This window comes from Platichthys flesus, chromosome 11 (assembly GCF_949316205.1).
Source record: "Platichthys flesus chromosome 11, fPlaFle2.1, whole genome shotgun sequence".
Taxonomy (NCBI): domain Eukaryota; kingdom Metazoa; phylum Chordata; class Actinopteri; order Pleuronectiformes; family Pleuronectidae; genus Platichthys; species Platichthys flesus.
Window position 1 is genome coordinate 14702533 of NC_084955.1, and position 13697 is coordinate 14716229.

Consider the following 13697-nt stretch of genomic DNA (forward strand, 5'->3'; position numbering starts at 1 on the left):
ACCGTGTTATGAAGCCCAGCTATAGGAGATTGTGACTAATAAATCCCCTGTCCCATCTCTGATATAGTCTCACTTCAAGTCATACACTGACCACACAGCCCAAACATGTGCTTGAACATATCGGCACTGTTTTCGGTCGTTGGTCTGTCATTCAAGTTCCTAGCTGTGATAGATTGATTGACCCCATGCACACAATTTCCTGCGTTCGTGGCCCTGAGCCGAGTCGGAGTATGGGGGACGTAGTTAAGATCAAATGTCCCGGCATGTGCTTACAGACATTTATAACCCTTGAATATTTTTGTGGATTACATGGATTGAAGAGCAGGAGCCTGCTGGAGCATTTCATGGGAATTTGGGTCTGACGTTGTAGAAAGAATGTTGTATTGACTTCATGTGTGGACTTACTGTGTTGGGTGTTGTGTTGTTTTAACTCATTATGTGACAGTGATTGGCAGATGATTAGTAAAGCAATGCATCAAGGACTTGCTTGTCTTTGGAGGTCTGTTCTTCAGAAAGTTGATTCAGCGTGTGAAATGTGTCGCTGACACACACCACAGAAAACACTTTTTGATATTTCATTGTCCTGCTAGACACAACATCTGTACGCCCACATTAATGATCTGGATATGCCCTTCTTGGTTTTATTATGTGCTCTTGATGTGTGCGACAACAAGTCAGAAGTCAAGCATATTAAAATCTAACTGTTCTTGCTCCGCAGGCCTCAACTATTCAGACTTTCTCGTCTCATCCTTTCTTCTCTCGAAGGACAGCTCCGCTTTCATTATTTTCAATTTTTTCCGACCCACTTGGACAATGCGTCGTAGACTTCCCCAGCACACGAGATTCTCATTTGAGGAGAAGGAGAACATTTGAAAAGAACCAGAGATATTGTCCAACACAGCGCGGCTTAAACTTCAAGGAGGGAAATAAAACACCAGTTGTCCTCTTTGTGTTTGCACAGAGCAGTTTAAGGGTATTATTAACAGAATAGAACAGCTCTGTGATTGGTCTGTATGTTAAATGGTTTGGACATGTGTGTGTGTGTGTGTGTGTGTGTGTGTGTGTAGGTGTGTTGATGTCTGAGTGTGAGGTCTGGTCAATGGTTAGTGAAGCTCCTCAGAGGGAAGTTAACCCCGTAGATAGTCCTAGCTTCCTTCTCCAACCGCTTTACCAAACCAGGCTCACTCTGAACGTCCTTCCCCTGATACTGATGCAGGATTCCCTGCAGGGGGGGGGTCATTGAGAAGTGCTGAGTCAGCAATCCTTCTGTGGGGCCTTCTTGTCTGGCATTAATTGGCCTTCAAGGGGAAATACTGGCTTTTACTGTATCCCAACTATGTGTGTTCACTTTCTGCGGGTACGCATTTTGTGTTGTTGTATAAACAGAGCCAGTAATGCTGCCTAAGATAAAGTCAGAGAGGATGGAGCTGGCAGGAGTCCATTGGTCCAGTTGCTGCTGCTCTGGGTAATAAGATGGAGACAGAGCTTTATGAGGGCGCTGTACAGCTAAATAGCAAGGGGTAAATAATTGGCATGTTCAGTCTGTAAGGTATGAAGGGCAAAGTAATGGCGATAAATATCCGATTCATGCTATTAAGAAATGGTTTATTGTCTCACTCTTTCCCATCATTTATAGGCAGAACAAACATGGCCACATGTTTTCATTCAATCTCTTATAAAGCAACCTAATTTTGACCAGTTGCCTTGGCTTACATTCAGGAAGTAAGACGTAAGTAAGAGGTAATGTGTTTTGGGTAACCGTCAAGTTTATTCATTATTAAAAATAGTCATGGTTATTTGAATGGTAGCAACTTGGGAAGCCTGATGTCTGATGTTTCTCTTGATGAATCAGATTTAATATGAGCTTGGCTTAAGGTAATTATACAGTACCACAGCTGGAATAAACCCCAAAACTCTGGCACTGAAGAGCATAAGACCCGGGGATTCAGCAGGTATTATATCCCAACATGGAGCCAATTTGTTATATGGCCCACATTTTTTTTACAGTTATGATTATTTCTGTAACTTCCCTGCATGGGGGAGTGTCCAATTTTCAAGTTTAATTGTTGAAGGGGGGGGGGGGGGGGGGGGGGGGGGTTCTGAAAACCTTACTTATATTCCAGGCACGTTTGTTTAATTTGATAATGAGCACGTTGGCCTGCGTAGCCTCAGGTCTTGGTTGAGCACAGGGATACTGTTACAGCGAGGCGGAGAGAAAGCAGACGTTCGTGACAAAATGGCTTTGGTTTGCCCATTTGCCTCAGCAGCATCACAGAGGATTAAGTTCCTGTTCGCTGTCTCGTCCCAGCCGCGAACGTCCATGTTGACAGATGTTGCCCCGGCGTCACCTCTGCTTGTTTTCTGGATATTATATTGGATAAGGAATGAGCATATGCAGACTTCCACTGCCATGTTATCTGCTTATGTGTGCGTGTCAGCACAGTTTCCCGCTGACTGGTCCGGGCAGGAAAGATGTCAGTGTGTCAGTCTGTCTGTCTGTCATACAGTGTCCCTGCTTGTTGATGGCGAGACGGTAGCATGATCTGCCTCCTGTGCCAATTCCCTCTCTCTGTCAGACCCTCTGCGGCCTGATTGTGGCTGACAGTGACAGTGTGCTGCTGGCGCTGCACCAGTCCAAACCATCGCACAGCCTTTGTGGAGGAAGCATAAAAGCCTATTTGTCAGGGATCTGAATTAGAAGAGGGGGGTGTTGCGCAACACTACCTGCTGGGAGCTTGTTCCAAGTTGTGTCTACTGGGTTTGTTTGTGTGCTTCTTTAGCTGGTCAGGTGGTTGAAGGCACAATCTGCGATTCTTGTCGTAAACAAAAGGGCAGGAGCTGCATGAAAATATTTAAAAACACTGGATTGGAATGTGATTTCTCTGTCAAATTCAGTTGGAGGGAGGAAACAAAATTATAGTCTTGTTATTCATTCCTACTGCTTTTGTAGGTTTTTACATTTTGGATTCAAACACAGGCAGAAAATGATTAAAACACTGATTTCTGCCGTGGACATTCATTAGTGAACCTCACTCTTTCGTCACCATGGACATGAGCAGTGTAGTTTATTTTGAGTCAGTTCCACATTCACTGTCCTTCTTTAAATACCCTCTAATGCATTGTTGATTTTGGTCTTTTCGTTGGGTTTTGTTGACATGTTTTTCTTTATCCATTAAAACCCCACTTTTCACTGACTTCAGATTTCAAACACACCGGCCTTCACAGTTGGCAAATGCTGCTTTGTATGACTACAAAGTACACTGCTCTCACATTAACGTCCCCGAATGAATAGAATGGAGATCCATTGTTGCCATCTTTGTTTGGGATCGTCACTCAGACATTGTAAGCTGTTGACAGGATGGTGATAGGGTCTTGGCATATCTCCATTAACACAGGGGGCGGAGTTGACCTCTTACTTGCCCCCATTCTTCATCTGCACCTATGGCAACCTTTCCCCTGATCTGTTCCATGACCCGTTCCCTGTTCACACTGCAAATATTTAAGTGTCTGGAAAATGGTATAAATTTGGAGAAAAAGGATTTAGGCTGAAGATAATTTTTTTACCTTTGAACAGAAGCCATCCAGCTTTACGTTCCCGTCAGCACTTGACAGCAATGCTGCTGGCATATTGATAGCTGCCTTAGATTCCGTTTCCTTATCTCTATTCAATCTGTGTGTGCCCCCCAACACCAATGCACACACGGCATGTATGGGCCCACACACACACACATACAGATTGAAACAATCACAGTAGTCCACATGTCCACACACACTAACATTTGTCTTTTTCCCCATTTGTCTTTTTGTTCTTCACAGGAGAGGGAAGAAACACAGCATCATTCTCCGAACACAGCTGTCGGTCAGAGTTCACGCCTGCATTGGTGAGTCATAAACCGCACCGGAATCTAAACTCTCTGTTTGTAACGTCTCGCTTATGGTACATTTTTTCTTCCTGTATCACCAGTGATGTTTAGAGCTTTAATTGCCTCTAATACCTGTGGATTATTTTATGAAAGGTCCTTGTTATGCTTACAAAGTGGCAGTTTTGGGAAATTGCCTGGAATCTTAATTTGAATGCAGATGAACAGCATTTCAACGACACGGTGGAAACACAGCACTGGCACAGAGCAGAGACTGAAAACATTTTATGACGTTCTGTGTTCTGTCGCTTTGTTTATTGAGCCTCCTGGTGTCTTTGAGTAATGTGAGGGGAACTGGCACAGAGCTGAGTAAAAATACATATTAAGCATGCATACTGTATATAGTCTGTGTGCTTATCAGGGGTCGGCTTTTCATCGATCTGATGATGCTAAATGCCTGCGTTTTACTAACTCCTCAAATCTTCATGGTTTAGGCTTCTTTTTACCACATCTATGATGCAACTGATAAATATGTGTTAATTATTGTAATCAGACCTAGTAAAGTAACTGAAGGGAAATATAGCGAAGGCTTCTGTGGTTGACAGCAGCAGAATGCAGAGAAGCCCACATTCTCACACAAAGAAACACGGTGCCTCCTCTGCAGCCTTCAAACGCAAAAATGACCCGAGCCCTGGAAAAGCTATTAGGTTGTAAATAGTTTGATTTTAATATTTTTTGTCCTCTCATTCAGTAGAAGTCAACTTAAACCTCAGACACTTTACCGTTAAGTCACCATGATCTGAGAACTATGTTTGATAGTCGTCTCTGGTTATTTATTCAACCTACTGATGCATGACATGGAGTGGAATGGTTTGAAAAGTCGTTGGTGCTCTGTCATAACAGATCGTTAGACTATTGGGGAGATGCACATGAATTAGAAAGACAGAACCCGATGAGCTCTAGTTTTTCTTGTTGGTTTGCGTAGGATTTCTTCCTAATGCTCTTGACACTGTCATTATGTAACTGATACATTAAGCTACCACATATCAGCAGTTATTTTTCCAATGGTTGCTGAGTTCATATCGTTACCTCGGCCAAGGAGGTTACATATTCTCCTCTGTCCATTCGTCTGTGTGTTTTTTTTAAGCTGGATTACACAAAAACTTAACGAATTTCTACAAAACTTGGTGGAAAGATGTGGTGTGGCTCAGCATCAGGGGGCAGATTAAGGAGTTTTTCTTTTCACTTTCTTTAACATTTGGACATAAGGCATTTTTTCAACATTGCCGTAGATTTGTCAGAGAATAATTCAATGATCTTGATGAAAAAAAAAAAAAAGGGCACATTAAGAGGACTGCTATTTGGTGTAATTTGACGCAGATCGAAATAAAAATCTGGATCTAGTGAACTTAAATGTGGTTTCATAAGGGGACTATTGGGTTTTGGCGGAGCTATGCACTCTACTGAGCGCCATTTTAGTTTAATATTAATATCGTTGGTGATGCTCCCTGATTTTATATCACTGTACAGCGAACAGACATTCCCAGTTTTTGTCTGATGTAGTAAGTCGCAAGGCTATACCCGTGAATGTTTGGATGAACAGTGACCACACTCTGACACTGAACTGGCTTTACCTTATTCTCTGCTCCTGCTGGAGCTTGGCTCAGCTTAGCGGAGCCTGGGGAGTGGCAGACAGACGTGCTGCTCCTCTCTAAGTGGATGATGCCCTCTCTTCCTCTAAGTTGACAGCCACCTGTTGCCCTTAGTCTCCCTCAGCGACTTGCCCGCTCGACCAGCTGATTTACTTCCTCCAAGGCGAGGTGGTCACTGTTACTGTAACTTCTCTAGACATTTGAGGCTTATTGTATCTGACTTGAGGGCTTACCTCTCGGCCCCATGTGCGCAGAATTACTGGGTGATTTTCCTGCTCCCGCACAAGGAGATAAGTCTTTAGTCTTCCTACGACAAATGGCTTGGTTTTCTTTAGGCTCGCACTTGCTGTGTATTAAGGGAATGAGTATTTCCCTGCAGTCGGTTCATGTTGGCCAAAGTAGCCCCAAAGAGCAGCCCCCCTCTTGCCATACTCTTTTGTCTCGCTATAATGAGCGCAGTTATGCAATGAGACCCGATCACTCACAACATGCGTTTGAAGAAGAGCCAGTACACAATGTACAGACGAATCCGATTGGCTTTGACACCGTGGTTTTCCCAATCTCTGGAGATCTTTTTTTAAATGCTCCTTTTGTTTAAGTCTGAGAAGCACCAAACTAATAGCATGAGGGATAATAAGGCAAACAGAGTAAAACATGCTGTTTGGACAAGAGTTGATAAGAGTTTAATAACACATCCCATTTAGAATTTCTCCTCACTTGAGGTTGGATGCTGAATGAGCACTCCCAAGTTGTAAAGATTTTATTCATCCCAGAGGTTCCCTCCGTGATTACGAGTGATGAGTTGGTTTACAGTAAACAGTGTCATTTATCTCTAATTTAAGGAAAATCCATTGTGTGTGTGTGTGTCTCAGCTTTTAATTGAGCAGCAAAGCAACTTTGTTTAGGTCTTCTGGTTTTCATGGTTTTCTACAAATTAACACATCACACGGACAAGCCTTCAGTTTGTCTGTGTGTGTACGTGTGCGTCTGTGCACCAGTGTACATGTGTCACGAACCACAGCGAGACCTAATCCAGGCTTCTCTAATCACAGTCATTAGCTCTCACACACATATGGCTCTGCGCGGCCCAGGCAGGAATCTTCGCAGCAGAGTCACTGGAGGAAGGGAAATGCTCACCCACAAGAACTAATGGTTTATTAAACTGCTTTTACAGATCCACCTCTGGCACAGCGATTTGTTTTAATCAAACAGTGAAGCAGGCACTCTGTCTACTAAAAGTGTCTGTCAGGTACCAAACAAAGGTTAATCCATGGGTGTTCTGCACAGTGCAGCCTCATTACCTTGACCTTTTTATTTACCACTAACCCGAATCCTAAATAAAGCCCTTATTTTGTCCAGGGAGGCTTCCTATATGAGCCCCCTTGGAGCTCAAGGGCAAAATCACTGCTCACTGGATATTGCATGTTATACAGTGTTACATGATGCTTGCATGCATCCTTTTTTTGTCTCTACAAAACCAGCTGAGGTGATTGCTTGATTTGAGTTTGTTTAACCAGCACAACAGCCTGGGAAGTAGGAAATAAACTCAACTTGTCCCTGCATGCGTGTCAGCCTCGGCCACAGCCTGTTTACTTTGTCTGGCTGTTATTGTTGTCGGTGGAGTAGATGTGGTAGCGAGGGCCTGATTAAAGCAGCTCTGTGCTCATTTTGGTGTTGTCTACAAGTATAGTAGGTCCTCTTTATATGAGCCATTTAGTGTCTGAGGTCTCACGAGTTGCGTGAGGTGGTGATGTGCGGAGTTGGAAGACGGGGGGAGAGGCGACAGTGTGGGCTGCAGATTGTTTAAATGGGGACACCAAGTTAAGAATTAACAAATGTCACATGTAATTATCAGCAGCTCGTGCAAAGTGACGCATCCAAGGATTTTGTAGAGGTCAAACAGAAGTACAGTCAGAAGCTGCTCCTCTGAGAATTAACGCGATTTATGTGATGATGGACAAACATCTGCTGTAGCATATCTATCAATCGCAATTCTGAAAATTCTCCTTGATTCCTCTGAAAACCCTCTGGAACTATGTGTTTGTCATTGAAATCACTCCAGAACAGACAGATTCAATTTTTTTTTAGAAGTAATAACTCATAAATGTATAAATCCTATGTTTGAAAGTTATGTTTTGATTGTATTCCCCATTAAGAGGAGGCTCAACTGTCCACACACGGATCCTGGCTGAGGGGTGACAGCCATCATGGGAGGTGACACATTCTTAGTGGATTATCTGCCTCGTCTTTTACAACCTTTTATAATCCAGGCCCAGGGCTTGATTCATGATTGTGGCCACTGTTGAACTGTGTTTCTCCTTTGCACTATACTTTTTTTGACAAATTGATAGTTTTGATCCTCAGAGTGACAACAGAAACCCCTGTGGTTGTTCAAATGGAAGATGCTGAGCAGTAAATTCTCCCTCCCTGTGCGAACTGTGTTGGATTATGTTCCTGGCAGTTGGTTGCATGGCTGCATTGAAATACTCTTTGCACTGCTTGTTGATCTAATCTATGCATTATTATGCATATGCCTCTGTGTGGGATGTCAGCACGTTGACTTAAGGTGATAACTTCACCTGCGGGTTGCGGTGCTCCCAGCCACAGTGTCTTTTCCACACACTCTGCCAAATCTCTGCTAAGCCATGTTCACTTTTTTAAGCACACGTAAAAGTAATTCCAGTAGTTATAGTTCCCTATTAAATAGATGAACTAGAAATGTCTGCTATCACTTTTAAAAGTGCAGAGAGAGGTGATTATAGCCCATTTTATTGGCCGTATCCAGTTCTTTGCATGAGCTAAAATGAATTCAGGGAAAACATAAAAAACATATTATATCTAAAATACATTTATGTGACATTTATATCAGGGTAATATCTGATCTCCAGAATTGCACTACACTTTGGAGTCATACTGGAGCTATCAGATCGAATCTCGTCATGCTTCTGTGACCTGAGAGTGCCAAGCAAGTGCAGAATAATTAAAAACATGCATATCACGTTCCACCTGTGAGACACCCTGGAAGATCAAGTGACTCCGTCTCTCATCTCCTCGACTCCCCTCAAAGACACCCCAAAATGGGATCAGGGACTTGGCCTCACCCCTGGAGGCCAAACTAAACAGCACTGTGCCAAAGAGGAGAAATCTGAGGCAGCAAAACATCTCGGGGAGAGAGGAGAGCAGAGTGGGTCTCGCTTTTCAAATCACAGCTGATAGCAAAAGTGGATCAGGGAACAGTTTGATGGTATCACTCAACTCACACTTTGGCTTGCTCTTATACACTTAATGTTTGGGTTTGAGCCCAACAATCCCACGCGGAGAGATATTATCAGCATAGCTTAGGTTAATGCTTCATTTATGGGCAACAGAACAGGATGATGTTTCCCCTCATTTTCTTCTTGTATCCTCTCAACAACTAAAACACAACATTTTCCATTGTGTGGCAGGATTACGGCTAATTGTTTGCACTTTTGTAGATTTGTTTCACATACCGAACGAGTCTGTAGACAACTAACATTAATTTGTGTGAGCACACTCACACGATCGCATGCACACACGCATTCAAAGGCATGCACATATTAAGTAGCCATCTGGTTCCAGTTGTGGAGCCCCTCAGTGCTTCTCCTGAACCCGTCCAAAAAGACGAGAGCTATCTCCGTTTTCACCCAAGAGGGGAGTCTTTTTTTCCCTCTGTGTGTTTATAAGACGGAGGGAGAAGGGTGAGCGTGCAGCCGGACCAGGGGATCTAACTGTTTTCTTCTAGACAACCAGGGATCCTGCCACATCATTGAGTTTCATGGCTGTAAATATTGATCCTCTGTCTCTTTTTATAGTGTCGGAGAAAAGGGCCCCTGTTCGAAAATGTGATCACTGGTTCAAAATTGAAAAGACCTACACTTTATAGTCAGCTCATAAGAAAATAGGGCTTTTCAAAGTGGCACATGGTGACATTTGAGTTGTGCTGCTAAAAGTGGATTCTATGTGAACCAGAGCCGCTCTGGGGTTTACCACTGCTGGGAGACTGCAGCCGGCTCTGGCTGAAGTGGACAGGTGTGTAACCCAAGTAGCCACAGACTTTAAACAGCTGACTGCTCGCAGGGAAGAACATTTGGATGGAATCCGTGTTAGCTTTCGCTCAGACCAACATTTATTTGATGTCTGCAGAGCGTTGTTTATGGTATATTTACACAGGGGTCTGTGATAGTTTAGAGCTGAGGTTTGAGGTGCCTCTGTCACCGTGGGCGATTGCCCTCGCGCTGTGTCCTTGATGGAGGGGGGTGAGGAAGAGCAGATGGGAAGTAAATATACACATGGAGTAGTTGCATTTTTCTGAATGATTCTGCACAATCTTGACTAATTTGAACCCACTTAAAATGAAAACCTGATGAAATCATAATCCTCAAGCACTTCCAGGTGATTTCTGTAGAGCAATTCATCTTTAATGCCTCAAGGATTCTTCTCTAAAGTACGTCGACATGTGCCACCTGCGTGTGAACTTCTTGCAGAGTTTCAGATATTGCTTAATTCATCACCTCTGTCATATTACAGTTTTTATTTGGGGGGTTACACCAGTGTCACATGTATAGTGTTATACTATATTGGCAGGAAAAAGTTGAGTACCAGTATTAACTCAGTACCCCACTGTCCTGCAGCCAAATCCTAGTGTGCCATGGAATTCCTCCTCACATCCTCCCTCACATGTCACGCTGGCTCCTTTTCTTCACCTCAGCTTTGATGTCCATGTCTTTGTAAGGGAACATCTATTTCCCTCTCTCTGCATCCATCAGGAGAATATGAGCAATGCTCACGAGAATCAACACACCTCACGTTTTCTCCGTTTGCCGTTACAGTAACTGTCACTCATCCAACGTGCTACGAAGCAGCGTTGTTATTCCTTCTCTCACCTTGGATCAAATACTGTTGCCACAGCTGGCTATAGCTTTGAATCATTTGCGATGGCTGTTTTGCTTTGAAGGCAGATTTATTGGATTTTTGTCACATTCATGTGCAGTGATTGATTTAGTTTTAAGCTGAGTTCAGCTGGAAAAATAAAGATTGATGACCTCATCAGGTTTAAGTTTGGAGGGAGGTGACAGTCCCTTCTGCGCAGTAAAAGAACTAAACTCAAACGTGTGGAGAGACTTTGTTTCATATTGTGTTGTTATTGAACTGTGGTGGAGTATTTGAACACTGCATATCATTTAGTTTCTGATTAATCATCTAGATTGAAGAGGCCAAACATATTCTAATTTGTCCCATCACACTATAAAATGAATCTAAATTTATATATTACACTTCTCATAAAAAGATAAGAGATCTCCAACTTGGCGTTTTTGCTCAATGGACGCATTGTAGAGCTGTTTACATCAATGTTTGCTGTGTCGTCTTTTAAGTCATTACTGTCATGCAGTCAGGCCTCATTTGCTGTGTGTACCCATAAGTGATGCAATGCAATTCTCTCTCTCTCATGAGAGTTTGTCCTTCATTCTGTGAGAAACACTCCTATGTCTTTTTCTTTTTTTTTCTTTTGTCCTAAACAAAGGACTCACAGTGGCGTCCTTGTGCCTTCCACATTATTTAGCTCTTGCATCTCTCTGCATCCTTCTGGCTTGTCATCTCTTCATGCCCTGGGCTCATGTAATTCAGCCATAAGAGGAGTCTTTCAGATTTTATGTCTCTGTTGTATTTAAAATTACATTACATTACATGTCATTTAGCTGACGCTTTTATCCAAAGCGACTTACATTTTAGAACACTCAGCATTTATGAGGGGCCATTTAGGGGTTCAGTATCTTAGGCTTACATCACTTAGGCAAACAGATGGGATAGAGTGGGATCCGAACCAGCAACCTTCTTGTTGCAGAGCACCCGCTCTATCCCCTAGGCCACGCTCTCCTCGGAGTATCAGGTAAACAGTAGCGTTTTCATTTCACTGCGTAAGAAAAAATGAATACTGTCTTTTTAAAATCTCTATGACTCCTATGGTGCTTTAGCTGTGGAACACCTGTGGCGTACCATGTTTCACATTGCATTGTGGTAGCTGGCGGTGAACCAACAGAAACTCGAGGCATATTCATCATGAGCCATTTGGCAAAGGTAGAAAGTAGGTGGCGTTTTGTGGTGATGTGTTAATGCTTTGAGAGCCGTCCACTCGTGTTCTGGTTCATAACAGTGTAACCACCTGGAGGGGAGACGTGATCCACAGCTGTGGGGTTATTATGGATATTCTAGACAATACCGTGATCCATTGTAAATATTAGCAAGACCAACAGGTATCTGTTTCTTCTTATCAGCTTCAAACGTGTTCAAGGCCAAGGAACATCTACACTTGTTATTTTTAGAACTGATATAAGCTCAAACGCAGGCCAGAAGTGGGATAAGTTAGATTTATCTTGCAGAGCCTTTAATGAAACATAACATTATTTTCACCATAAACCTCACAAGTTATTTTCTATTCAGTTTATACTAAACAATGAGGTGAAGGAGAGATTCAGGAGATTTTGTCAAATGTAAAACCCAAAGTAAATAAAAGTAATAAAAATGAAAGAAGTGCTGGCGGTGCTCTCACTTTGCTTCAGATTAAGCCCACAACCGAAGATGAAATACTTGATCCCCTTACCTCCATTCCAGGCGTTGTTGGGCGACTGAAGAGTCCGGTTGAAATAAAGAACTCAAGCACCAGGAGAGTCTCCTCTTGCAGGCCACCCATGGCTCTGAGGGGGACAACTCAGACCGGCCCTAGCAGGAGAAGATTGGACAGCCTTTGTTACATTCTTTAAAGCAGAAGAAAAGAGCCATAGATAGAGGAAAAAGAGAAGAGGCCCCAGCGCCTTGTGTGCATTTCAGCCCAAGAGCCTCATTAATCGGCTCAGGCATGTTGGGCAGTTGGGATGGCTCCATCTGAACTGCAGGTTACAAGAGGATTCAGGAGTGTCTGCCTGAAACGTGTGTCACGCGTGTTAGTAAGCATATGAGCACATGAACTTGTTCATAATAGAGCTAATAATAGAGGCAAACCAATATAACTTTTATTTTACAAAATGAAAAATGCAGTAAGGACGTGCTGTTATGCTCAAAATGTACCTAAAGATATGTTCTTCATTCGAGCTCTGTATGTTTTGTTTAATTTTATCTATTTTTTTTATTATTTATATAAAAGTTTTATAAATATGATATATCTAGCCTCATTTTACCATTTACCATTTCTTAACCATAAGGGTTTGATGATGACATCTGTGTTTGTATTTATATCACCCAATATATTGGATAGTTTTTATTCCCTAATTTCGGCATCGGCCCCCAAAATGTGTTTGGTCGGGCCGTAGTTAATGGCACTGATGAATCTGTGAGAATTTGTGTGTGGAAAATGTCCTTAGATTAATGATTTCTCACATTTCGTGGGTAACAATAAATTCCTCTCTAATTATGTTTGAACAAACATCTTACCCAATGTTTCTCCGTGGTGACAGCAAAGAAACAGTGTCTGCTTTTGCTTAGTCTAGGTTATAAAGAGGAGTGAAAATCTCCACTGGTATAAACCATAAGTGATGTTTCCCAAAGCTGTGAGGAAAGCGAGCCATGTTTACATCATTGTTGTGGTTAAAGCTGTGTAAAGTTAAGTCTCATCTTTCAGTGAATATGTCAGACATTGTTGTGATCCATTCAGATCTATTCATATATGTTGTGCGGTGGTTTTCTCGGCGGTCACTTAAGGCTCATTGAACGCACAGAGCTCTAAAATGTTTTGCTTAGACCTCTTGTTTATAAGATAAAAGCCTGTACATAAGCCTTTAATCTCTGTGTTTGGAAATGTGAAAAATGTTTGAATCTCTCTCTTCAGTGTCTGAACCTCAGAATCCAGTGACATCAGGGCCTGATCTCCCCTCTTGTTCTCTGCTTGTTCTGTGATGAAGGCCTTTTGAATAAGTGTGGTTCAACACAAAGCTAGGAGAGGCCGTGCAGGGTTTCATTCAGAACTTGCTGTCCCCAGACAATACGGGGGTGGACGCGATATACAAACATCTTTTAAATACAAGTGATGGCATTAAAGGCCTGCTATCTGTTTTTTTCATTTGTTACCCCCAAAGGTGGTTAGTAAGTCAGTGGTAATAGAGTGTCTTTAAATGTGCTTTTCTTGTCTTATGGATCCTTCAAAGCACTTTACAGTTGCATACAGTTCACACAT

General features: G+C 42.6%; 1 protein-coding gene across 3 annotated transcripts in view; it reads left to right on the forward strand.

The window, feature by feature from the left end:
* Positions 1–13697, forward strand: part of fhod3b (formin homology 2 domain containing 3b) — an 87634-nt gene that overhangs the window by 9043 nt on the left and 64894 nt on the right. For all 3 annotated transcript variants that reach the window (XM_062398614.1, XM_062398615.1, XM_062398616.1), the window contains exon 3: positions 3817–3881. In XM_062398614.1, coding sequence (XP_062254598.1) covers positions 3817–3881 — 65 coding nt within the window. The remainder of the gene's footprint in view (positions 1–3816; positions 3882–13697) is intronic.